Source organism: Chaetodon trifascialis, chromosome 11 (assembly GCF_039877785.1).
Source record: "Chaetodon trifascialis isolate fChaTrf1 chromosome 11, fChaTrf1.hap1, whole genome shotgun sequence".
Taxonomy (NCBI): Eukaryota; Metazoa; Chordata; class Actinopteri; order Chaetodontiformes; family Chaetodontidae; genus Chaetodon; species Chaetodon trifascialis.
This window is the reverse complement of record NC_092066.1, coordinates 23,431,621-23,458,547: the sequence shown is the minus strand read 5'-3', so window position 1 is coordinate 23,458,547 and position 26,927 is coordinate 23,431,621. Positions and strand designations below refer to the sequence as shown.

Here is a 26,927-nt window from a genome sequence, read left to right as displayed (position 1 = left end):
GTGATGCATTGTTGCACTTATTAAACACCTGCTCCTGAACTGAGTGGCTGTGTGTGTCCCATCTCAGAATAAGACTTGAAAGCCCCATCCACCTCGACTCCTGTGCCATACAGGAGCCGCTAAGCACAATGGGAGACAGAAAATTAATTGATTGGCTGTTACAACAACACTTACTTCACCATACTTCATCTAAACACACAGTCAAATGAATAGATAAATGAGTGATAAAACTAATATGAAAAAATAATACAACTACACCTAAACCCATGTCCTGGATTTTCTTTGGGGAACCCAAACAAACAGCAAAGATCAGTGCGGCAGAGATCAGTTAGTGATTAGTGTCTTCTGTCCTTGCTTACTGATTGGGTGTTTACAGTTCAACTCTACTGGATGTGAAAACCACAGGCATGACATCGGCGTCAAGGGTGGCAGCTCTTAAACATCTTGAAGCTCTTAGTGAGACACAAAAACAACAAACAGGCGCTCTGAGAGGCGGTACTGACAAAGAGGCAACAAAGAGGAGACAAAGAGGAGAAAAACACGGAAGAATTTACACATTACTGAACTCTGACTTATGTATCTGAAAGCAGAAAAATACACGCAGAACACAAGATCTGGAGTTTGGACCGCAGAGTTTACTGTAGTCGCTGTTTGATTTATCCAGAGCTCAGGTGCAATGCACTCAGAAACCTGTCTGCCACCCAGTCCTGAAGAACTTCGACCCTCAGACTACCTTATCGCCAGATCAGAGGAGAAAAAACGGTTTTAAAGCTGTTGTCTTCCTGTCAGTGAGAGGGGTGGACCTGATAAGGAAGACCAGCCCTCACGTTGTTCCACTCGTGAGCAGAGTCGTCCCGGACAGTGATCCGGACCTCTAATCCAGAAACCAGCGACAGTCTCCAGAAGACCTTCGCAAACCAGACAGAAGCATCATGTTAAGTAAAGATCTCCCAGACATCGAGGTAAAATTTGCTTTCTCTTTTGCTTCTTTTACCTTTTCCCTCAGCAGGATTGTCTAATTACTGTCCTAAATATCTAACCTTGTGTTGAGAGTAAATGTGCCTCAAACGCACAGTAAAACACCTATCTATGCTACTGTTCATCTTTCTGATATGAATCGACAGCTCACTTCTTAATACATAGCATCAAACTAATGTTAGTTAGGTGGTACGCACTGAAAAGTCAGAAACTCAAAATTCTACATTTTCTGACTGTTAGTACTTTTTTGATCATGCTGATGCTTGTTTTTGCTGTTGATCACTGAAGGTCTCTTCATCATGTCATTACACTGTTTACAGCACAAGTCATCTCACAAGTGATCTTTTTATGTGATCACAAGCCTCATGCCATCATGTTTGCTGGCTGCATTGACAGGGTTTTAGTTGTTGCAGGACAGTTGTGAAGAGAAAGTCTGAACCTGCAGCCTGTGCACCTGTTTGGATGAATAATACCATAGTAGAACAAAGGCACTATCAATTAACTGATTGGCAAATTCAAATAATATTTACACACTATGAGTCCTTAGAGGAATTTTTGCAAGAGTATATATATATATATATATACACACACACACACACACACACACACACACACACACACACACACATATATACACATACGTATATGTATGTATATGTATATGTATATATATATGTATATATATGTATATATATATGTATATATGTGTGTGTGTGTGTGTGTGTGTGTGTGTGTGTGTGTGTGTGTGTGTGTGTGTGTTTAGTTTGGGGCTTAGCCTCCACCTCTTGAGACAGAACACTAATCTGAGGCCACCCAAAGGTTAACTGCACATGTCTTAACCAGTGGTGGCCTGATGTCATAGCTCTGAGCTCCAACAGTGGCAGTTCAACAGCAGATCTCTTCAGATATTCACACTTAGTGCTGCCCAGCTGTAATCACGGGACCATAGGAAGTCAGATTACTTTTTTAAAGTAACTACCTCAATTTATAGAAACTCAAAAAGCTTTACATTGCAAGCAGAAACACCACAGTCTCGTTGACAAGTATCAAAGGGGGAGAAAGAATTCAAACGAGTTTTTTGGGGATTAGAGGCCTCTCCACTACTTTCATACATGGAGTTCAGTTCATTCAACATGAGGAGTCCTGCTCTGTTGTATCAAGTCTTCTGTGGCTCTGGAAGGAAAAATAACCCTGATGATGTTTTCAGATTACCTTGGCTTTAGTTTAGAAACAAACAGAAAACCTGGGCTACAAACAGCATGTGTGAGCTTTGACAGAAATGGGCATTTATGAGACACGAAAGGTCAAATGGACGATACTGAGTTGCATTATGGGAAAAGTAGGGTCCAAGTTCTCTCTGAAGTTAGGGTGCAAAGTCCACTCTGAACGATATGTTGAAGTTAGTTAGTTTGGTTTCACCACAGAGACAGTTTATCTTAACTTTTCTGATGTAAAGTCCAAACCAACCAAAATATTGTCACAGAAAATGACGTTCTCACTTCATGCAGCCAATCAGTGAAAAGCACTAGTCTGAAAGGACACATTACAACTGAATACCCCCTCTCTCACCTCATCCTCTCCTCCAGTGGCTGTTAATAATGCCAAAGGGGCTATTGTAGAAACATGGTGGTGCAGCATGGTGGCCTCTGTGGAAGAGGACCCACTCTCACTCTAAAGTAACAAACATGCAACATTTCTTATTTTTGGGTGATTATGCACTAATAAAAACATACTTGTGAATATTTCATTCCATTTCTACCAACAGATTCCCCTAAATCCCACACACTGGACCTTTAATTCAATGTTTATTACCTTGTTGTCTCTCGTGCCTAATTGTCTCCTCCAGATTATCCCACCTTTCAAAACAATGCACAGTGCCAGCCGCTATTTACCCTCACCTACTGAGGGCTAAGAATAAGATTTAAGATGCACTTTATGCCTAAATTGGAATTGGCATTAAATACATCTATGACTCTGAATACAAGAGAAGTCATTGCTGAAATATGTTGAAAGAAATTGAAAAGCATGCAAAATTGTTGAATAGTGAAGTCACACTCTGTCAGTGACCACACGGATACCACTGAATAATCTGCACAAGTAGACTGGACCTACAGTCAGATATCCATGATGGCATGACAAACAGAACATCAACACTGACTTCAGAGTTTATGTGCTGCCCATTGAACCTATATGGCACGAGTCAGTCACATTACAAATACTAGAAATTTTGTTTGGTTGATAAAAGTGACTTTTAAATGTGAAACTAATCTCCAGACCAACATATATCACACATTAATATGCTCTAGAGTAAAGCAGCTCATTTCACACAGGACAAAATCAAACAGCAGCCATTCAGCGGTCTTAAAGTATCCATGAAATCAGAGAGCATCTTGCTATCTTAACAGGATATAGTTCCTGTTGTAATCTAGTATGGGAGATCATTAATCATTCTTTTCTGCGTCCATGCCACAGGTCACATAACCTCAGCACATTGACCTGGCAGCTCATCAATATCTTATCATCTGTCAAACAAGCAAACTCCCCAGAATGTTCCATAGATTCAGATTCAGATGTCTCTGTGTGCTATAGATAACAGTAACAGGTCATGACTAACATGACTAACATTAATTGTTTCAGTTTATTTTCCACAATTCCAAAACTTTTGGTTAACCAAAGATGAAATCTGTTGTCAGTAGCTAACCCATAATCACTGAACAGAGCCTAAGAATGATCCATTCTCTTTGTGTCTGTGGAAGACTCAAGCATTTGTATTGATGTGTACATGTGTGTCGCCTCCTTTTGTACAGAACATCCTGGCTCTGAATCCCAGGGTGAAGACGCATGCTCAGACCATATCCACGGCGACCAAGAAGAAGGAAAAGAAACACTGGAAGAGAAACCATGACAGGAGCTGTGACGTAAGATATACCACACATACACACACACACACACACACACACACACACACACACACGACTTGGCTTTGGTTGTGTGGTTTGGTCAACAGCATCTTCTTTCTGTCCATCAGTCTTGTGTGAAGTTAGAGAACAACTTTGACGACATCAAACACACGACGCTGAGCGAGCGCGGAGCTCTACGAGAAGCAATGAGGTGAGAATCAATGACTGTCTGCTGTTTTCAAAGTCCCACTTTCAGCTGATTTCTAACACACACTTAGTGGCATTTAGCAGGCTAAAGATTCTGCATTAGGAAGAGCTCTTAGGTCATTAACACTCCAATTCTGCACCTACCAAGGAGCCTAATAGCACATCAGTTTAGAACTGCAGATGAAGACACATTGATGTTGCCTCATCAGGTAAAGAAAGTAATAGCTACTATAATTTTAACACTTGTGCCACCTGCAGGCAGTGAGTGTTACTGCTGCAGGTGTTGGTCCATACTGAAATATCTCTGCAAGTGTCGTGGAATGTGAAGGCCATATGAACGATCCACAACAGGCCAGAAATAGTCGAATTCAGCTGTCTGAGATAAGTGCTCAAAAAGGATCTGCAGGAGTCAGAGTCCGAGAAGCAAACACTTTATTGCTGCGACAACAAAGGGAGAGAAATCCAGAAACACACAGGGTGTACATCTGAAGAAGTCTCTAACTCACAATGGTCAGTGCTCTGTCTTTTATACAGTTCTGCTCAAGGTATTCCCCGCCCTTGGGGCATCTTTTTCTTTTTTCTAGGCTCTTCTATTTTTTACACCATTAGGTACTTTTTGGCTGCTGTCTCCTCTCTTCTCCTCTCTATTCCTCTAATTTTACACCGTTAGTTTTGACTTTTCATGGGCTCTGTTTTTTAAAAAATGACATCAAATTACAGCTTATTATCATAATTGCATGTAAGCATAAGGACATATCACATAGAGAATGTATTAAAATATAGCAAAGTATATTATATCATCCCAAACCATCATTCGTTAAAGCACAGTAAATCATAGTTATGATTATAAGACCGTTCAGTTCTTTTATGATTATAACAAATATCAAACATAGATTAAATACAGTAAGGTTATGTGAGGACACGTAGGGTTATATCAGGTCACAATCATCCTGGTCTGAAACTAGTCGGAACCGGCTAAGACAGCTGCAGGGACACCTGCAAGGCCATGGGAAGCCCCAAAGACTCATGATACAGGTGCCCTGCCCTCACAACTTTAGCTGCACGGTGTCACTGTTGCACATCATCATTGCTGCACAGCAACCTCTCTGCTTATCTTTGCACCATGTCGTCTCGACCTTTTATGTGCTCCTTCTTTACTCAAGCAATCAAGCAATCAATTTACACTATCATATCAAGCTCCACAGAGCTGCTACTATTGTCTACCATTAGTTACAGTGTTGTACTTAAATGTTCTTCACATATCTGTTAGAAAAAATTATACTACATCTCCCCCCTTTGTGACTGTAAAGTCACAGCGTCGCCGGCTCAACCAAACTATTATTAGCAGGGATCCCTAATCAACTAATGAACAGCAATTCCTCATAAGTGAGCAATTCGTCATAAGAAAGAAGATACAGCAAACCGTTCCCAAGGACAGTGAGGCCTAAATACATACAGTATAATCATTAGTATTGAGTTTCCAGTTATAACATGCAGTAGTAAGGCACCTTTGATTACTTCAAAAGAATACATCGTAATAAAACAGCATATCATAATAAATGCAGAAAAACATGAGATGCATAAACATACAGATAAAGACTCAAATCACTTCTGCGTATTTCCCTTTGATGAACAGCATCGTAGACAATCATTCAGTGGTTCATAATTTCAGTACAGGCACTAGTGATTTTCAGTAGGATTGACATGATTAGAAGCATGGAAAGTCTCTCAGTCCACATGGTTCAGGGGCTATCAGGACCTTGTGGATCAGAGGATGGGGAGGTTGGAGAAAATGGACGGGAGTCTGGGCTGGATGGGACAGGGGAAGTAATTGGGGGTGGAGTGGGAGATGCAGGTGTGGCCTGGGTAGGTGTGGTTGGAAACCTTTGTCTCAGGGCTTCGATTTGTGCCCCGAGCTCTTCAATACGCTCCTCTTGTCTGCGTATTTTGGCATCTCGTAGAATAATATAAGTCTGTTGTTGGTCATAAGCCTCCCGAAGCTTGTAAAAAGCCTGTCGTGCAACATGATATTTTTTTAGGAGGGCGTCCTTTCCCTGTAGGGCAATGTTTTTGTCAAGAACAGCAGCATATTTTTCACACAACAGGGCATTTCTCTCTTGTATCAGGGCATCCTTTTCCTCTACAAGAAGTGCTTTCTCCTTCTCCCATTGCTTCTTCTCGTAGCAATACAGAGTGGCATCAAGACGCATCTGCCGCTGCGCTCGTTGAGAGAGACGGTTTGGAGTGGGGGCCACAATGTGGACAGGCGTGACCACTTGAGTGGGCGTAGCCTCATAACCAGCAGCAGGAGCATTACTAGTTTGAGGCTCCAGGAGCAAAGACACTAGAGAAGCTGGCGGGTCTTGGGGTGTCGCTGCAGCAGATGTGCTAGCATAAACATGCTCAGCAGGGTGTGACTGATCTGTGGTTGGCCCTTCAGCAACCTGATTGTCAGACGTGGGTTCTGACCCGTCCATTGGCACCAGTGGGGCTCGGGGACCATGGGGTTGAGCCATCCAAGTGCCTCCTCGAGGGGTAGAGATGGCCGGCGAAGCAGGAACAGCCAGGTGTGAGGCCTGTGGTGTCTGCACTGAATCGCCAACTGCCGTCTGCATCTGTCCAGGAGGTGGATAGGGTGGAGGAGGGTGGATGGAACCACTTGGAGTCTGCAGATCACGCTGCCAGTCGGTACTTGGACGGTCAGACATCTCTGTCTTTGTAGAGTGATATGGAGAGATTAGTGGACACATACTGCTAGAATAGCTCCTTTTGCTTTTTCCACAAAGTTTCTCTCCTATTTTAAATGAGTATTGGTTTTTACATTCAAATAAACGTGGACCGCTCTTAAAAATGCCATCACCTGCACACACATAGTGTTGATTAAAAAGCTTTGACAGCTTCCTCACCCCCTTTCTCTTGTGCTTTTGTAAGAACATATGGGTACTAAAGAGTATAAGTGAACTGCAATACAGGGAAATTACATGTACAGTATTCTTCGTAGTGAGCAGTCAGGTGTTTCGGGAGTTACTAGATCATAATCATATTTTAAAGTAAGCCGGGTACATTTTGCTGTGATGCCCAGGGGAAGATCATAATTCTTTTCTGTCCATGCTGTTGCTTTTATGGCTTGTATTCGGATACCTTGGGGAAGTGGTGGCAAAGGAAAGTCTTTGGAATGTACAGAGGTGCCTACATATTGTACGTGCGTTCTTGATTGGGTTACTGCTTCTAGTTTTGCGTCTTTTTAGCACGTTTTGGGTTAGCTTCGTTACTTCTTTAGCAGTCGTGACTTGTAGTGTGTCTACTTCCGCGCATAGGCCTTGTGAGCATTTCACTTCCATTGCCATCACTCCCTCAGTCAAGCATTTGTCGTGAATTGTCCGTGTTTCTAATTTCATACCGTCTGGTCCTAGAATTAATGTTTGGTTGTGGCGGGCAGATCTAGCATACATGAGTATGATCGCTTTATTAAACTGTATTTCCCCACGTGAGGCTGCTTCCGAGCTTACGGCTAAAAGGCACTGTACAATTCGGTCTTTCTTTGTCTCGTCTTTTATCGGCAAATGTTTTGTACTAAGGAATATCAGACTCATCCCCACAATTAGTATAGTCAAAGTTCTTAGTTTAGCTATCTGGAGACCAGTCTGGCTCTCTCTCCAACCAGTGGAGGGAGCTGAGTGGGTCGAGTTCTGGCGGACATGTCTGTGCTGATGTCCCCTCTCCTGCGCTGAATGGAGACAATGGAGTGCCCTCATCTCCTTCGCCTGCATCTTCCCCTGTGGAGGATGTTGGCCTAGGGACACTCTCATCTTCTCCTACACTATCTTCAGGAGTTTGTCTGGGTTGCAGTGAGCCACTACTTGCGGCGCTACTTGTCGAGCCTCTACTCTCACGCCTTCTCCTTTCTGCAAGTCTTTGTGATCGTCTTTCTCCTTGCGGCTCTGGTGTTCGCCTTTCCCCCTGAGGGGGAGCGTGGCTGTCCCTCTCTGGTTGTCTTAGGGCGGCATCGCCGTCCCTGTCTTCCTGCCTTCCTGGTCCCTGCAGGGCGGCTGTGCCGTCCCTTTGTGCTTGAGTTGGATCTCTGGCTCTGCAGCAATGATTTAAATGAAACCAAACTCTCTTACCCTCGATTTTTAGAGCAGTTGGGGTAGATAGGATAACCTTAAAGGGCCCCTCTCGTCTGGCTTCGTTCCACTTTCGTTTGAACACCTTCACGTAGACCCAATCACCAGGCACAATCTTTCTCAGTGGCTCTGGGATGTCGGCGTTCCTCTCCTCTGAGACAGCTTTTATCTGTTGAAACACAGCTTTATGTATTTGTGTTAAGTGTCGCAAATATCAGGTTAGTTCTCTTTCACACTGCTCAAGCGGTGGTCCCTCATATGGACCTCTGTAGAAGGGAACTGGCATTGGTCTCCCTGTTAGGGCCTCATGTGGTGTTAGATGTGTTAGTCGGTTAGCCTGTGTGCGCATAGACATCAAGGTTAGAGGCAATGCATTGTATTGGCTGTCTGCTATAATTTTCGCAAGCTTGGCTTTCAACGTTCCATTCGCTCTTTCCTCTGCTCCCTGTGACTGTGGATGATACACACATCCAAACTTCTGCTTGATGCCTAACATTTTTAAAGCCACCTTCATTGTTTCTGCTACAAATGCTGCCCCATTATCTGAACTGATGGTGTCAGGAAAACCAAATCTCGGAAAAACGTCTTTACACAAAAACTTTGCTGCCACTCTAGCATCTGGACCTTTAGTTGGAACAGCTTCTACCCACCTACTGAACCTGTCCACGACTACCAAAATGTATCTGAATCCTTTTACTCGTTGCGTCATGTCAATATAATCCATCATTAAATGTCGAAAAGGTCCCTCTGGTGGTGGAATGTGTGCAAGTGGCGCTGTGAATGATTTCCTGATGTTATATTGTGCACATACCTCACACTCCTGTAGTGTTCTGTTAACCATAGCCGCCAAAAGCGGAGACCACCATACAGGCTGAAGTCGTCTCAGTACCTCCCCCCTTGCGCAATGGTCCTGACCATGCGCATCAAGAATGGCAACCTTAGTGAGGGAAGAAGGGAGAACAAAATGGCCGCGTGGGCCACGCCAGAGACCTGGTGTGTGACCTGACCCACTGTTTTTGAATGCTCCCCTTTTTCGCCATACAGAATGTTCATAGGGGCCTGCTGCGGCTTGTGCTGCTATCAGAGATGTCAAGGTTGTGAGAGGCTCACAGTCTCCTGCTAACAAAATGGGTCCCATACAGGTAGATGTGGCTACACGTTTGGCAGCTTCATCGGCTAAATTATTACCTTTAGCTATTAGAGTGTTTGTGGTTTGATGAGCTGCGCATTTTATAACAGCAAGTGCTTTAGGATAATGTATTGCTTCCAAAAGATCTGAGATGGCTTGCCCATGAGTTACTGGTGTTCCATCTGCTCTGAGAAAGCCTCTCTGCTTACAAATTATGCCATGAATGTGGCAAACTGCATATGCGTATTGTGAATCCGTGTAGACATTCAAAGTTTTTCCAGCCGCTAGGCAGCATGCTGCAGTCAAAGCTTTGATTTCTGCAAGTTGGGCAGAACAAGGTTGAGCACATTTCATAGTTTGTACCTCAGTAAATGTATCATCAGGATGCAGCTGTATGATAGCATAACCAGCATGATTTCCTACAGCATCTCTAAAACAGGAACCATCCACAAAAAGGTAAGCTCTGCTGGTATTCTTCTGGTAATCTTGTCTTGGCTTTAAGAACACATCCGTCTTTTCAACACAGTCATGTGGTGTCCCGTCTGCAGGTGTCACCATTCTCGTGGCAGGATTATTGTGTTACAGCGTTGAATAGTGAGCTCTGGGGCTGAGAGGATTATCTCATAGCCTGTCCTTCGAGCTTGTGTTAAGACAAATCTGGGACTTGTTATTAATGCATGTAATTGATGTGACGTGTACAAAATGGTTGGATGTCCCATTGTAATGGCTGATGCTTTCTGGAAGGCAAAAGCAGCTGCTGCTAGTCCCTGGTAACAGGGAGGCAGACCTGTTTCAATGTTATCTAGCTTAGTGCTATAATATGCTAGTGGCTGCTTACCAGTAGGAGTTTCCTGCATCAGTACCGCACATGCATATCCTGCTTTTTCTGCAACATAGAGATGAAACACATCAGCATAATTAGGATTGCCAAGTGCTGGGGCCTGCTGCATGTCCTGTTTAAGGGACTCAAAGGCTCCCTCAGCTTCTGGAGTCCACTGTAGTTCGGCTGAGCCATTTGTTTGACCTGCAGCTCGAACTAAACCACGCAGTGGAGCTGTTTTGATAGCATAATCACAGATCCATGGTCGACTGAAACCGGCCATCCCCAAGAAGGAGAGCATTTGTCCCACCGTTTGCGGTTTGGGAGCTTTTGTCACTGCCTCAATTTGTGAGGGTGCAATGGTTCGTTTATTACCACAAAGTTGTCTGCCCAGATATTCGACTTGTGATTGGCAGAACTGCAATTTATCTTTGCTTACCTTATGCCCCCCTTTTTCCAATGCCATCAGAACGGAAACTGAATCCCTGAGGCACTGTTTTTTGGAAGTGCTGCAAATTAACAAATCATCCATGTATTGTAACATAGTGCTTGTGAGTTCCAAATGTTGAGGATCATTGGCCAATACTCTGTTGAATATTGATGGGCTCTCAACATAGCCCTGTGCGAGACGTGTATAAGTTTATTGCTGTCCTTCAAAAGTGAAAGCAAAAAGATACTGTGAGTCTGGGTGTAGCAATACACTAAAAAACGCCGAGCAGAGATCAATGACTGTATACCAGCAAGCGTCATGTGGGATATTGGAAAGAATGGTATGTGGGTCTGGTACTACAGGTATTTCTGCCTCAACAATGGCATTTATAGGGCGCAGATCATGCACTAATTGATAATCGGCTTTTTAAGAGGAAAGATTGGCGTATTACATGGACTTTTGGTTGGTTTTATCACTCCTGCTGCTATCGGGCCCTTAATAATAGGTTGTATTCCTGCTACTTGATGTTCTTTTAGTGGATATTGCTTTTTGTATGGAAAGACGATCTGAACTGGTTGTGCTGACTTCACTAACCCTATATCTGTTTTACTTTGTGACCACAATCTAGGTGGAACTTGGCTGAGCAGTGCTTTGTGTTCTTCTGAAAGTGGCATTAGCGTTGGGATTCTTTGACTCAGTAATACTTGAACTCCTGTTCCTTCATCATAAGTCCGTATGGAGATTTTCAAATATTGTCCATTGGAGGAAGACTGTATTTGTGGATTCTGAGTGGGCCTCCAGTTCGTCACCTGCAGAACATCTTTCATCATTGGTCCCAGGTGATGTGACTCTTGTCCCCCAGCTATCATAAGAGTGACATGTGGAACAGAGTTTAGCACTTGAAACCACTGATGCAATTCTGGTGGTAATAATACTGCTGCAGCTGCTCCTTGTGGGCCAACAAACAGGTCTTGACACACCATGGAGAATATTCTGCCCGTATCAGTTCTGTCCAGCACTCTTTGTAATCAGCATGCTGCTGTTTCTCATCAAACATTAGAGTGCAATGTAAGACATTGGGCCATCTTATTTATCTGACCTGCTTTTCTCATATCAGCCCTCACGGACCCTGAGGTCCTCTGGTACCGACCTTTTAACCATTCCACGAATTAAGACAAAAACCCACAGTGAGGCTGCATTCAGCCATTATGGCCCTTATCGGTGGAACAGCCTGTACTAAAGTACTGTAGTAAAAATCCTAGCAGCGTTAAAATCTCTAAACTAATATGCCCAATTAAGGACTGGTGAGTTATTTGCTGCAGATTATCAATTTTTGCTTCTCTTCTTTTGCTCTCTCCCTGGAGTAACTCCATTTTGAGGCCTCTGGTGTATGTGTTACTCCACGACTTTCCCTCCTGTGTGTGTGTCTCGACTACTCTCCTCCTACGCTCGCGCGTGTGTGTGTGTGTGTGTGTGTGTGTGTGTGTGTGTGTGTGTGTGTGTGTGTGTGTGTGTCTGTACCTGCACCTGCACTCTTCTCTGTGTGTGTGTGTGTCAAGGACGAGTGTGAGAGGGGAAGACCAGCTCACCCCTCCTTTCGGCTCCGCTTACTTTTCTCCTTCTTTTTAACCCTTTCTCCTCCGAAACTACCACCACTTTTTTAAACTCTCATTCTCCTTATTTTCTGTAACTCCTTTTTTTGTTCTTTTAATATTTTCCCTTGAAATCACTTCCTAGTGATTTTGTGCACTTCTCTATCTCTCGCTTTCCCTAAGCGAGGTGACCACTCAAACAGGTGGTCACTGCCTCATTCTGGGCAGCGGCGCGCTGGTCAATCAATCACCCATGCAGACCTCCCGTAGGAGCGGTATCCGTGTTGATGACCCACCGGTGTTGTCAAGCATTTACCCGTTCAGGCCTCTTCTAATAAATTTTCTCTTAATTAATTTAGGAGAGCGGTATCCATAAATGTTGACTACGTCGACGGCCAGACAACCCACCCATGCAGACTCGACTAATCTTCTTTAGACGGCAGTATTCATGGGCGTCTGACTAAACACATAAGAAAGACAACTGTGCCTGCTTTGACTTGGTATACTATAATCACACAGGTTTCCCTGCTACACACGATCCTCACTTTCATCTGTCTTCTGTCTCTGCACGTTCAATACACTCCCTCAACATGAACGGCCTGCTTCTAGCCTTAAATCAACGTCTAAGGCGCTTTAATACCTCTTTAAAGCTTCGTTCACTCCTTTCCCGATCTGTGTTACATCTTTTCCCTTCCAAATACACTTCCTCAACATTGGAGAGGCGTTTATTAATGAAACTGTCAACTTAATAAAACTTCTTACGACAGGGGTCCGTGTCACACTCGATCTCTGAATATTCAGACTTATCTCTACCAGGGACGTTTGCTCTGTTCTTTCTAGCTGCCCCTATTCAATACCAGCCAAACTAGTCCTCCAGCAAATACCAGTGTCGCAATCAACCAGCATGCAATACATATATTAAATATGATTTTTTCACACTTTCCCCATTCATTCATGTCCGCACCATGGTTTCTGCTGAAGCACTGAGACAGACACAGACATATATGCAAACATAAAGTTTAAGCAGACATAGACAAAGCCCCTCGGCTGCCCCCTGCAGTTCATTAAAAGTTTAATCATTTTTGAAATTTAGGTTAGGTTCGGTAGAGGTGGATCATCAGAGAATCATACCAATCACCTGGGCGGACCACCCCCGTCACTCAGACACTCTCTTCTAATTTGCAGAAATAAATGCTCTGCTTACCTTTAAATTTCGTGGGCCCAAGTGTCTGGTGGCAGAGTGTAGCCGCCTCTGGCGTTAGAGACCTCCTTGTCCGTGTCCTCTCCCGGGGCTGGCTCGCCACTGCTATGTCGTGGAATGTGAAGGCCAAATGAACGATCCACAACAGGCCAGAAATAGTCGAACTCAGCTGTCTGAGATAAGTGCTCAAAAAGGATCTGCAGGAGTCAGAGTCCGAGAAGCAAACACTTTATTGCCGCGACAACAAAGGGAGAGATATCCAGAAACACACAGGGTGTAAATCTGAAGAAGTCTCTAACTCACAATGGTCAGTGCTCCGTCTTTTATACAGTTCTGCTCAAGGTATTCCCCGCCCTTGGGGCATCTTTTTCTTTTTTCTAGGCTCTTCTATTTTTTTACACCATTAGGTACTTTTTGGCTGCTGTCTCCTCTCTTCTCCTCTCTATTCCTCTAATTTTACACCGTTAGTTTTGACTTTTCATGGGCTCTGTTTTTTAAAAAATGACATCAAATTACAGCTTATTATCATAATTGCATGTAAGCATAAGGACATATCACATAGAGAATGTATTAAAATATAGCAAAGTATATTAAATCATCCCAAACCATCATTCGTTAAAGCACAGTAAATCATAGTTACGGCTAAGACAGCTGCAGGGACACCTGCAAGGCCATGGGAAGCCCCAAAGACTCATGATACAGGTGCCCTGCCCTCATAACTTTAGCTGCACGGTGTCACTGTTGCACATCATCATTGCTGCACAGCAACCTCTCTGCTTATCTTTGCACCATGTCGTCTTGACCTTTTATGTGCTCCTTCTTTACTCAAGCAATCAAGCAATCAAGCAATCAATTTACACTATCATATCAAGCTCCACAGAGCTGCTACTATTGTCTACCATTAGTTACAGTGTTGTACTTAATTCTTCACATGTTCTTCACATATCTGTTAGAAAAAATTATACTACACAAGCACTGCATACATTGTCATTTTACGTGGTTGTGAAACGATGGGGTGACCCTACTTTCTGGCTAAATACCTGCAAAACTAATGGCATTCCCATCATCCTCATGTGTGCTTTGTGGTTTGTGCTTTAATGTAGATTAAAAAAGTCTCATTACTTTCTAAATCATTATCAGTGCATCATTCCATGTCCAAGCTATTATTTATGGCCTTTAAATTGTAAAAAAAAAAAAAAGAAAGAAAGAAAGAAAGAAAGAAACTGTGGCAGACAGGAATGCATGCTGATACTTCATGTGTGCCCTGATGCTTGCTGCTTTCTTGGACCAGTCTGAAACAAGGATGTTCTTACAGCTTGGTTAAACTGTCAAATAAAAGTGAAATCTGTGCTTAGGTGTCTGAAGTGTGCAGATGCTCCCTGCCAGAAGAGTTGCCCCACTAACCTGGACATTAAGTCATTTATTACCAGCATCTCTAATAAGGTACTATAAAGTATAGACACACAAACACATTCATGCATCCATGTCTCTGAAGATTTTAAAGCACAAACAATGGATGAAGAGTTGTAAAATATACAGAAAATTGGAAGTTGCAGTATTAATGTCATGATCTACGATTCACATTTGTGTGTATCTATGTGTGTGTGCCTACATCAGAACTACTATGGAGCAGCACGGACCATCCTGTCTGACAACCCCCTGGGTTTGACCTGTGGAATGGTTTGTCCCACATCAGAGCTGTGCGTGGGGGGCTGCAACTTATATGCTTCTGAGGAGGGACCCATTAATATCGGAGGGTTACAGCAGTTTGCTACAGAGGTACAGCATTTATAGTTGTCAAGTTTTCTGTTTGAAAAATAAAGGCTAATAAAAGCATTTGCAGAAGTTCCTTTGAAACCTGAACTTTTGAAGTTCATAGCCACCTACTACTCAGATGACTACACTGTAATGAGTTACAGTCATGTCTCTGTTGTGAGGGAATTTTCTATCACAGGCCTTCTGTATTAAGGCGCCCAATAGTTCAAGGAATAGAAGGGAAAACATGTGACATTGGGGGTATTAATACACCCCATTAGATCGGACATCTTCAGAGTTTGGTGTGGCACTACCTTGTTTCATTTGTGGACATTGTGTTGCTCATCAACTTCTCATTGATGCATCAAGCCTGCAATAAATACCTCTGCATAACACATCTGAAGTCTCCTGGTGAACTCCCTCCTTCAGCTTACAAGAATTTCCACCACATCTGTCAGTTAATTTATAAGGCTGATGAGTATGCCTCTATTCTTGTACTTAAATGTTGTTTAAGGGCTCAAAAAATAATATCCTCATTCATACATAATAATCCATACAACAGGCTCTTTAAAAGACTCAGCTTTAGGTTTCATATTACAATAATGATTTGCTTTATGTAGTTTTGTTCATACAGCCTTACTTGGTCCTCTAACTTATGGTGGCTAATGTTAGCTAATGCTAGCAGACTTAAGATAGCTCATGCTGTGTAAACTTCATTACTGAGTCAGTGTGTAAGTGGTCAATGACTTAAGATTTTTTTTGTTTTATTCTATTTGTAGTAGCAATACAGTATACTTTATTTTAATGTTAAGCATCATCGTCTTATTACTGTGGTCACCGTGGCTGCTGTTCAGCAAAAGTTACATAGGCTCACTTTAAAATCAACCACACTGTGTAGGGAGTTATTTTAGTGTTATGTTATGAATGCAGTTGATTGAAGGGCTAGAAAAGTATATTATTTCAAGTGTGTGTGTTTGTTGTGTGTCTTCCCAGGTGTTCAGTAAAATGGGCATCACTCAGATCAGGAATCCTGAGCTCCCACCAGCCAGTGAGATGCCAGAGTCTTACCACACCCCCATAGCTCTGATTGGTTGTGGCCCAGCGTCAATCAGCTGTGCTTCCTTCCTGGCCCGTCTTGGATATGATAATATCACCATATTTGAGAAACAGAAGTACACTGGAGGCCTGAGGTAACATGTCATCAGTATCATACTATAAGTCATGTCAAATCAAAGTTTGTGAAGTATTTTAGCTTATGTTGTATAATCTAGGGACGTTTAGCAGGATCCAGGTTTCTGTGAGAAGGACTGACTGCAGGGCTGTTTAAAATGGTCCAAACCAGAAATGAGAGAGAAAGACTCCTAAAACCTCTTCAGCAATTGTTCATGGTAGAAAAAAAGATGGCAGGAGGAGAAATATGTGTTAAATAAAGGGAAATTCAGCATTCATCTAATGTGTTTGCCTCTCTGCAGCACCTCAGAAATCCCTCAGTTCCGGCTTCCCTTTGAGGTTGTCCAGTTTGAAATAGACCTGATGAAGGACTTAGGAGTCAAGGTAATCCAGTCATACTCACACAGTTTTTCAAGTGCCTTAACTGTCCACAGTGTGAAATGATGGAGTATGTATTGCAGATACTGTTTAGCTATGAAGCCTTCTGTTGGTTGTTAGATTTGTTTGGTTTTTAATCATCTCAATGGACTCAACGTGTACTGAAATACAATACCAAAGCTTTAAAATATATTGTCAGTACCACATTTGACAGAATGAACAAAGATAAATAATAAGTGTTTATTCGTGATACTGGATATTCATGAATGTTAAGACAATAGTAATGTGTAAAGCGCTTTCTGATCATTTCTTAAATGAATGTTTGTGTGTGTACACACCAGGTGGTGTGTGAGAAGGGTCTCGGTGTCAATGGAATGACTCTGACGTCCCTGAAAGAGGAAGGATTTAAGGCTGTCTTCATTGGGATTGGTGAGGGCTACATTCCAGCAACATGGCTGTGCTGCTCCATTAACAACTAGATCTGTCCAAACAGTTTTAGAAAACACACTCTTTTCTTTCAATGCATGTGTTTTTGCATGTGTGTGTGTGTGTGTGTGTGTGTGTGTGTGTGTGTGTGTGTGTGTGTGTGTGTGTGACTCCAGGTCTCCCTCAGGCCAACAGAGCTAAGATCTTCCAGGGTTTAACCATGGATCAGGGCTTCTTCACGTCCAAAGACTTTCTGCCCATGGTGGCCTCAGCCAGCAAGAAAGGTACTGATGTGAAGACACACACACACACACACACACACACACACACACACACACACACACACACACACACACACACAGAGTTACAGTTACAGAGATTTGAATTTTGTCCCCATAAGGAAGGCAAGTCCCCACAATGTGAGGAATACATCACCACACACATACACACAAACTCACTTCATTTGTCAGTGACAATCTCTCACTACCTGTCTCTCTGTCTCCGTCTCACTCTGTCCAGGAATGTGTCAGTGTCGCTCCTCTCTGCCCGAGCTAAGAGGTGTCGTGATCGTTTTGGGGGCCGGTGACACTGCGTTTGACTGCGCCACCTCGGCTCTTCGCTGCGGAGCCAAGAGAGTCTACGTCTGCTTCAGGAAGGGGTTCACTAACATCAGGGCTGTTCCTGAGGAGGTGGAGATTAGGCGTGGATGGATGGACAGATATAGAGGCAGATGGATACATAGACAATACTGAGTGCACGTGTTTCTCTCTGTCAGATGGAGCTGGCTAAGGAGGAGCAGTGTGAGTTCCTTCCCTTCCTGTCTCCTCACGAGGTCATCATGAAGAACGGTCGGGTTGCTGGGTTACAGTTCTGTCGCACTGAGCAGACTGAGGATGGTGATTGGCTGGAAGATGTGGACCAAATTGTCAGGCTAAAAGCTGATTACATCATCAGTGCCTTTGGTTCCATGCTCAGTGAGCCACAAGGTAATTATCAATCAGCTAAGGAGCACACTAACTGATCAACAGTTTTTACTTTTTACTAATAAAAGTGTTGAAAAGAATCAAAAGATGTGTGTAAATCCTTCCCTCACTTCTGAAAGGTATCTATATCTTTGTGTGTTTGTGTGTGTGTGAGCGTGTTTGTATTTTTGCAGTAAGTGACTTCAGAACATTTATGTTGTGATCAGATGTTTTCATGAATCAGCTGATCCATACTTTCTGTGTGCAGTGACTGAGGCCATGTTTCCCGTGAAGCTGAGCCGCTGGGGGACTCCAGAGGTGAACACAGAGACCATGCAGACCAGTGAGCCCTGGGTGTTTGCAGGAGGAGACGTCGCTGGTTTGGCAAACACTTCAGTGGAGTCAGTGAACGATGGCAAACAGGCCTCATGGCATATTCACAGATATCTTCAGGTAAATTTGTCTCTGCTTCAAACATTCACCACGTCTTTGAAATACAGATCTAATTCAACTTTCATCGTCAGCGAGGAGCTGAGACACTTACATGTCATCCAGATTGAGTAACATTAGTGATGTAAGTCAAATATTTGTCCCGTCTCTCCCCCCGTAGTCCCTGCATGGACAGATGGTGGACCCAGTGCCAAAGCTGCCGCTGTTCTACAGTGCTATAGATCAGGTGGACATCAGCGTGGAGGTTTGTGGAATAAAATTTCCCAACCCCTTTGGCCTGGCGTCTGCTCCCCCCACCACCAGCACAGCTATGATCAGAAGAGCTTTTGAACAAGGATGGGGCTTTGCTCTGACCAAGACGTTTGGACTGAATAAGGTACACTATGCACACACACACACACACACACACACACACACACACACACACACACACACACACACACACACACACACACACACACACACGCACGCACACATTCATCTCATGGGGACTTACCCAAACCATAACCATTACATGTCTAAACCTCACCTTAATCTAAAAGTCTTCACCCTAACGTTTAATCATGAATGTTATGGGGACTTTTCTCCACAACGTGACAGTATAAACAGTTTTATGTCCTCACACACACACACACTCAAACAATATAAGGTGCCATGCACGCTAGTGTACATAAGTAAAGGATTTCTTCACCCAAAATGAAGTCCAAGCGGCAAAACCTTTAAGCCATTTTGGGCCTAATAAATCTCTCTCTCTCTCTCTCTCTCTCTCTCTCTCTCTCTCTCTCTCTCTCTCTCTATATATATATATATATATATATATATATATATATTACTGCTGTCAAAAATATTGTTTTATTAAGGCGTTAACGCAAATCAATTTTAACGCCGTCATTTTTTTTGTCATGCGATTAACGTTCTTTGTGACCTGGTGAACTTGTAGTTTTTTATAAGCTGTGGCCACTGCTAGTAACGTTAGAAAAACTACAGGATCCGATTGTAAACCGGAAACAAAACAATAGGCACGCCCCACGCACGTTTTGGTCTCGCCTGCTCGCTAGCTGTGAAAGTGTAGGCAGATGTCAGGCGCGAAACGCCGAAATGGATGCGAACAACAGTCTGAATAGAAAGTTTAGTTTCAGAAAGTTGCCAGATGGGTCGACTGACAAGACTGACGTTTGGACAGAGGCATGTGGATACCGCAACTAAAAACAAGCTTACTGCAGCCATAGCCAAGTAAAGTTCATTCTTTCTGGAGAGAAATAAGAGGCTGCGTTGATGAGCCTCTGGTGAATAAACAGAAGAGCATCACAGTCTGACTGCTTGTATGTTCAGAGGAAACTTAAGAAAGTTTAAGCCATGGTTTAACTACACTATAGCCTGACTCCTAGTTTACAATGATGTGCACTTTGTAACTTTATCTTGTATCACCCTGTTTTGATCCCTTAGAAAGGGTTGTTGAAGGGGCTTTTTTTAACCAAGCATTTATTTTTTTGTCATCTGTTTATTGACAGTGTTAAATTGTGAGATTTGATTCATTCAAATGTGAATGACTGCTCAAAGTGAGAATGTTAGTGTGAAATATAACACTACACGTTGTTGTTTTCAATAAAAAACATTTGCACAAAGCAAGCCTATCCACTTTTCCATGCTGATAACATTATTAAAATGATAATTAATGGGACATTTAGAATAGATAAAAATGTGCGATTAATTTGCGATTAATCGCGAGTTAACTATGACATTTATGCGATTAATCACGATTAAATATTTTAATCGATTGAGAGCACTAATATCTCTCTCTCTCTCTCTCTCTCTCTCTCTCTCTCTCTCTATATATATATATATATATATATATAATTGAATTAATAGTTTCATAAAATGAACCCATTGACCAATGTCTGAATGTGGCCAGAAGTGGAACCTTGTGGAGCCCAGTTTTACAGCCACTTACCTGTCAGCACTTGCAATCTAACAGAGAGGGTAACAGTTTCATTGTTGATTAGTCTGCCTTTTTTTTTTTTTTGATTAATCATTTAGTCTGCAAAATAAGAAATAAAGAAAAAAAGATGCCCATCACAGTTTCATAACACTGAATTTGCATTCACATTTCTTGTTTTGTCCAAAACCAACATATTTTCAGTTTTCCAGTAAAGTGATTTATTTGCCATTCATGCTGAAAAACCTAAAATATCGAAATAATGTATCGATTATAGAAAAGTGATTTTTAGGCAATCATTTGTCCATTGATAATGGATTTAATTAGTCCTCCAGTTAGTGCATTGACCAATGGTTTCAACTAAAGTATTGAAGATTGAGACCAAATAAATCAGTTTGTAACTCAGACAGCTGAGTGAAAGGGCCGTCAGCTTTTCACAGTCACCACTATCAATTCATCCGATTGCTCTAAATCTGTGTCTGCAGGACCTGGTGACCAACGTGTCTCCTCGTATTGTGCGTGGCACCACCTCAGGTTTTATGTATGGACCAGGTCAGGGCTCCTTCCTCAACATTGAGCTAATCAGCGAGAAGACAGCAGCCTACTGGTGTCAGTCAGTTGCTGAGCTAAAGAAGGACTTCCCTAATAATGTAAGTTTACCACCACGTCACATCGTGTGTTTGTCATTGTGTCTGAAATGTGTCGCATGGACGAATGGATCAATAGATGGATGACACTTGTACACACCCCTCTGTCAGGTGGTGATCTCCAGTATCATGTGCAGTTACAACAAGGAGGACTGGAGTGTACTAGCCAAGATGGCAGAGGTGAGAAAAATTACATGCGAGTAACAGAATCTTCACCGTTCACAGAATGCATACAGTAAAACTACTGTGTAATTGTTTTGTTTTTTTTGTTTTTTTAAATTTTAGTTTAGTTTATTTTCCGTCTTTGGTTTGACACACATAAACATCAACATAAATACAGCAGCTGGTCAAGGTCCAAGAAAGGAAAACAAAACAAGATTAAGCAAATCAAAATAACAAATAAGGAAGTAACTAAAGAAGGCATTCAATAAATATTCAAGACTGAAAAGGTGTAGGCTGAAGCATAGCTTACTGAAGGTGTAAAACAGGAATATTTGTGTGTTTAGGAATCAGGAGCAGATGCATTGGAGCTCAACCTGTCTTGTCCTCATGGGATGGGAGAGCGAGGCATGGGACTGGCCTGTGGACAGGTACACACACACACACACACACACACACACACACACACACACACACACACACAAATGCAATTCTGATCTCCAGCACATGCACATAGACATGAGCATACAGTATATATGAACATCGTGTATAGTTCTAAACGAACTGCATACGATTGTTGATATCCTGTTGTGCCATGTTATACCATGTCATATAATGTTTCAAAAATGATCAGTTTTATATGCTAAATGGTTTGTGTAGAGACGTTTTGATTCTTTTGTTTGTCCTTGTCATTAGGACCCGGTGTTGGTGCGTAACATCTGTCGCTGGGTGCGTGCATCCATTTCCATTCCATTCTTTGCCAAACTGACACCAAACGTTACCAATATTGTCGACATCGCCAAGGCTGCTCAAGAAGGTAACACTTCATCCCAGCACGCTCATGCCTTTTTCTTCCCTCCACATCAGGTCGGCTTTATCACTTCATTTTACATTGCAGAGTGCAAATCATTTCAATTCGACCGTGTGTGTATGTAACGAATGCACACAAGCTGATTGTTGTTATTATTGTGTTGTTTCATAGGTGGAGCAGATGGAGTAACAGCCACCAACACAGTCTCTGGTATGATGGGACTGAAGGCCGATGGCGCCCCCTGGCCGAGTATTGGAAAGGGCAAACGCACCACATATGGAGGAGTGTCTGGTAGGGACCCACACACACACACACACACACACACACACACACACACACACACTATCCCTTGTAGCTATTAGTTACCAGTACATTATAGATGGCTGCTTCTAGAGAGAAAGAATTGCACTTCTAATATTCCTGAACTTGTAACGTAATAATAACATAACTTTCACCCAGACATAAGGCCGTAGCTATGGATACCTATCATAAGCAAATATCAAATCTCAGTGTGCTGATTGGTGGAAGGTCTGGATGGACCTTAGGTGTAGGATTTTCAGGTAACATGAAAAGACACCAGTATTATCCTTTAAAAGAATAAATGAAAGTGACACATGGTGTACGCTGAACCAGCTGTTACTGAGGCATGTCTCCCAAGCACTTAGTGATATTAACAATGTGTGCAGGTAATGCCATCAGACCCATCACTCTCAGAGCAGTGTCAGCCATCGCCAGAGCAATTCCCGGTTTCCCAATTCTGGCCACCGGAGGCATCGACTCAGCAGATAGCGGACTACAGTTCCTTCATGCCGGAGCCTCTGTTTTACAGGTGATAATCTTACCGTGATGAACCGCAGGGTGAGACTGAAGTAACAGTTTCTTCTAGTAATTTAGAATTAAGTCAAATCTGACGTTAATATCAGTGCCTTTTGAATGATTTGAAGGAAAAGAAACTCTTTCATACATGTCTTGCTGTTGTCTATGTCTGATTTCCACAGGTGTGCAGTGCAGTGCAGAACCAGGACTTCACAGTGATCGAGGATTATTGTGTGGGTATGTAACTCTTTCTGTTTCTCATCCAGGTCTGAGGAGTTATGTACACACACTTTGTATGCTCTCAACCCTCCAGAGTGATGTGATGATACCATTATGGATCTGTGTGTTCAGGTCTGAAGGCTTTGTTGTACCTGAAGAGCCTGGAGCTGAAGGACTGGGATGGTCAGTCTCCTCCAACAGAGAGACATCAGAAGGGAAAACCAGTGCCCAGACTGGAGGATCTGGTTGGAAAGGTACCGCTACTTACTACCAATAGTATTATGGTGACTACCACTCCAATTAGCACCACAGCTGAGTTGGATTGGCTGATCAATCTAGAAGGTTTGACTTAAAAATCTCTGAGTTCAACAAAATCATTCTGTTAGCAGCCAACCAGCTGCGCAGCCTTAAACCCCAGCATGCAAACAGCAGGACATGGTGAAACGTTTATGTTCATAATAATCAAACTGATTCTGCATTGTACATCTCTGTCCAAAAGGACTTGTGGACAGATATGAATCAAAGTACACACCTGTCCATAGCTGTGCCAGCAGACTTCAGAGGAGCTTGGGTCATTTTTTGAAGTCTGGAAACAGTGAAAGTAGCTCTGTGTGATATTTCTATTGTGTAACTGAATCTTGCTGATTTGGATATTTCTGAAAACTCCCTCCATATTCTTTCCTACCCTGCAGAGGTGAGGGAAACCTCAAAGTGAGTGCCTCTGAATACTGGAACAACTAAACAGACCTGAGACAGAACCTTTGTCTGAGGACCTGAGCTGTTTGTCTTTCTCACACTTAGAATTAAAATATTCATTCATATCTCCTGGTTTATCCTGAACATCCTCATAGCAGTTATACTGAGATCAACACCATATCTGATTTTATAGTACTGCAGCTTTTGTTTTCTATCACCACTACTGCAGTATTATTATTATTATTACTGAAAACACTGACTGTGTGTGTGTGTGTGTGTGTGTGTGTGTGTGTGTGTGTGTGTGTGTGTGTGTGTGTGTGTGTGTGTGTGTGTGTGTGTAGAGCCTTCCTAGCTTTGGTCCGTACCTCCAGCAGAGGACAGACGCCATTGCAGAGTACAAGAAAAAGCTCAGAGACACTGGTGAAACTGATGTGATGGAGGCCAAGATCACCCGGGTCAGCACGCCCAAAAAACCTGTTCCTGCTGTCAAGGTACACACGCGCACACACACACACGCACGCACGCACGCACGCACGCACACACACACACACACACACACACACACACACACACACACACACACACACACACACACAGTCACTATTTCTTTGAATGATTTATGCTTTGTTCTATGAAATACGTTTTGAATTTTTAACCAATAAAACATTTATGCATACTGTGTATACGTGTGTGTTTGGTGATGGTGTATTTGCAGGATGTGATAGCCAGAGCGCTGCGCTACATTGGAGCATACCAGGAACTGAACAACATGGAGCAGGTACTTATTTCTCACTTTTTGTAGCCCTTTTACATTTTCAGAATTAAATTGGTGCAGTTGAAGTGGAGCTCTCGTGATCAATAGATAAAATGTTATGTAAGGTTACAATATAAACTTGTACTGCAGTGTTACAGTGAGTCTTCATGAGGTGACAGCAGCTGTAGTACCAAGATAAAATGAATATAAACTGATCATAATCATGACCCCCCCCATGTTCTCAGGTCCAGGCTCTGATAGATGAAGAGATGTGTATCAACTGTGGTAAATGTTACATGACCTGCAATGACTCTGGGTACCAGGTACGTCTGTCCGTCTGTCTGTCTGTTAGATAAAGCTAGTTGTCTCTGTTTTTAAGACTTATCTGCCTCAGTTCTGACGCGTGTCTTGCTTATTGTCTTTCCAGGCTATAGAGTTCAACCCGGAGACCCACCTTCCCAATGTGACTGACAGCTGTACGGGCTGCACTCTGTGCCTCAGTGTCTGTCCAATCATAGACTGCATCAAGATGGTTACCAGGAAAACGCCCTATGAACCCAAGAGGGGAGTGCCCATTAATCCTGTCTGCTGAGGGGAAAGATAAACAAAGCGTTCCACCTATTTAATAATGGAGATCAGATGTTCTGAAGTTCTGTTTCTGCCACGAGGCCTGAGACATTTGTAAAACTGTTATAAACACTGTGTCCCATTTACGCGAGCTATTTGGATAATGTCAGGAGTTCAAAAAGGATAGAAAAATGACCTCCAATGCATTTATATGTTCATGGCAAATGAAGTCTTAAGTCTAATACTAGCACCAGTAATATCACTGGAGAAAGATACAACCAAGCTTTAAGGTTAAGGTTCACAATAATAGTATCCACATGAATTTGTCAATAATTTAACAGTAATTCTGACACAAATTATGTTAGCAATTGTGGATTTGGTTTTGTTATCCCCCTGGCAATGATTTATATTTAATGTGATAATAGACCATTTCAAATTAACTTTGCATATACTGCATATAAAAGCAAATGCATATTTGATATGGTCTTTGATTTAAACAAAGGTTCTGCGATACAGCGAGTAGGAGCGGGAGGTCATCAGTCGTAAGACATGTAAGACAGAACATACGCATACTCGATGTCCTGTCACATATCTCAAACACAGTGGATCAAACTGGGATGAAGGTCATGGGCTGTGCTTACAGACAATGGTGGAAGAAGTATTCAGAACCTTTATAATATAATAATTACAATTAAAAATGTGCAATACCCCAATGTAAAAATACTCTGTTACATGTGTTATCAGCAATGTACCAATGTATATTAAAGTATAAGCAAAATAAATCATTGGGCTGGATGTGTCAAATAATATAAATGTAATACATACACACACACACACACACACACACACACAGTTATACAGATACAGGGATTCCTCAGCAGCATTTATTGTTGGTCAAGATGATGCCTATTTCCAGTGTTCTACATACTGTTTGGTAAAATCTGCACAAAGAAGCACAAAATATGACAAGTACAAGTACAAGTACCTCAGAAATACAGTGTAGTACTTCTGTACCCTTCTGTCCTTCAAACTGCCTGTGAGTGTTAAACCATGCTGCACACATCCACATGCAGGTTTTAATGCAGTCACTTGCATTAAAGAAAGGAAAGCCAGAGGAGCCACAGTCTGTAACAGATCCCTGTGTTGTTTGCCTACTTACAGTCCAGAGAGCATTTTTAGCCTTGACCCAAATAGCATGATTTGTGAGTTGAGTAGCATGAGTGTGTTGAACATACTTAACAGTTTAAAGGGAATATTGAATGGACATCGTGTACAACACTGTATGAGACAAACTATCCTATACTTATACCCTGCGCTCAAGTTTATCTGATTCCCTTTCCTTTGTTTGTGTGACCACTCCAGCAACACACTCAAATCCTTTCTACTTTGTCTCATCAGGGTGATACAAAAGGTGTCTTCACATTTGTGATGTTTCAGATTGACAGCAGCCTTTATATTTTAGATCAAATTTGGTCATCAGATTTGTGAATGCATATTGCTTTTCCTTCACAAATCTGTGCTTTGCACCAACTATTACCTGAAGAGTGATGCTTGCTCAGATTTATTTTGTGCTCACTTAGCAGATTTGATGTTAATGAACTTCCTTATAGTTATGTACGTTACTGTGGTTGAGAGGTCTGAAGATGTTTTTACATATTCTGACTATTATGCAATTCTTACCTAGATAATTTTCTCTCTAATGTCTTATTTTAGGCATTAAAGGAACTTGCAAGACAAATTAAGAAAGGCATAAATAGGTGATTGTGCATGTAAAGTCTGTAAAGACGTAAAGAAACTGAT

General features: G+C 42.4%; 1 protein-coding gene across 1 annotated transcript; it reads left to right on the top strand.

Annotated features, from left to right (window-relative positions):
• Nucleotides 1-919: 919 nt before the first annotated feature.
• dpydb (dihydropyrimidine dehydrogenase b) lies at nucleotides 920-25,355 on the top strand. The gene is made up of 25 exons (XM_070975149.1): nucleotides 920-962; nucleotides 3,786-3,896; nucleotides 4,007-4,089; nucleotides 14,737-14,824; nucleotides 14,999-15,160; nucleotides 16,130-16,326; nucleotides 16,609-16,690; nucleotides 17,026-17,113; nucleotides 17,287-17,394; nucleotides 17,630-17,799; nucleotides 17,886-18,096; nucleotides 18,341-18,525; nucleotides 18,683-18,898; nucleotides 20,944-21,108; nucleotides 21,217-21,285; nucleotides 21,612-21,695; nucleotides 21,961-22,081; nucleotides 22,247-22,366; nucleotides 22,762-22,904; nucleotides 23,074-23,128; nucleotides 23,243-23,364; nucleotides 24,148-24,297; nucleotides 24,522-24,584; nucleotides 24,806-24,883; nucleotides 24,988-25,355. The coding sequence occupies exons 1-25, from the start codon at nucleotides 933-935 to the stop codon at nucleotides 25,150-25,152; spliced, it is 3,066 nt and encodes a 1,021-aa protein (XP_070831250.1). The 5' UTR covers nucleotides 920-932; the 3' UTR covers nucleotides 25,153-25,355.
• The last annotated feature ends 1,572 nt before the right edge of the window (nucleotides 25,356-26,927 follow it).

What these genes read in the sequence shown, in the direction of transcription:
- dpydb (XM_070975149.1), top strand. Translation starts at nt 933, where the DNA reads ATGTTAAGTAAAGATCTCCCAGACATCGAG. An exon ending in ACCATGACAGGAGCTGTGAC is followed by an intron (nt 3,897 to 4,006) that starts GTAAGATATACC and finishes TCTGTCCATCAG; the next exon opens with TCTTGTGTGAAGTTAGAGAA. An exon ending in GCAATGACTCTGGGTACCAG is followed by an intron (nt 24,884 to 24,987) that starts GTACGTCTGTCC and finishes TTGTCTTTCCAG; the next exon opens with GCTATAGAGTTCAACCCGGA.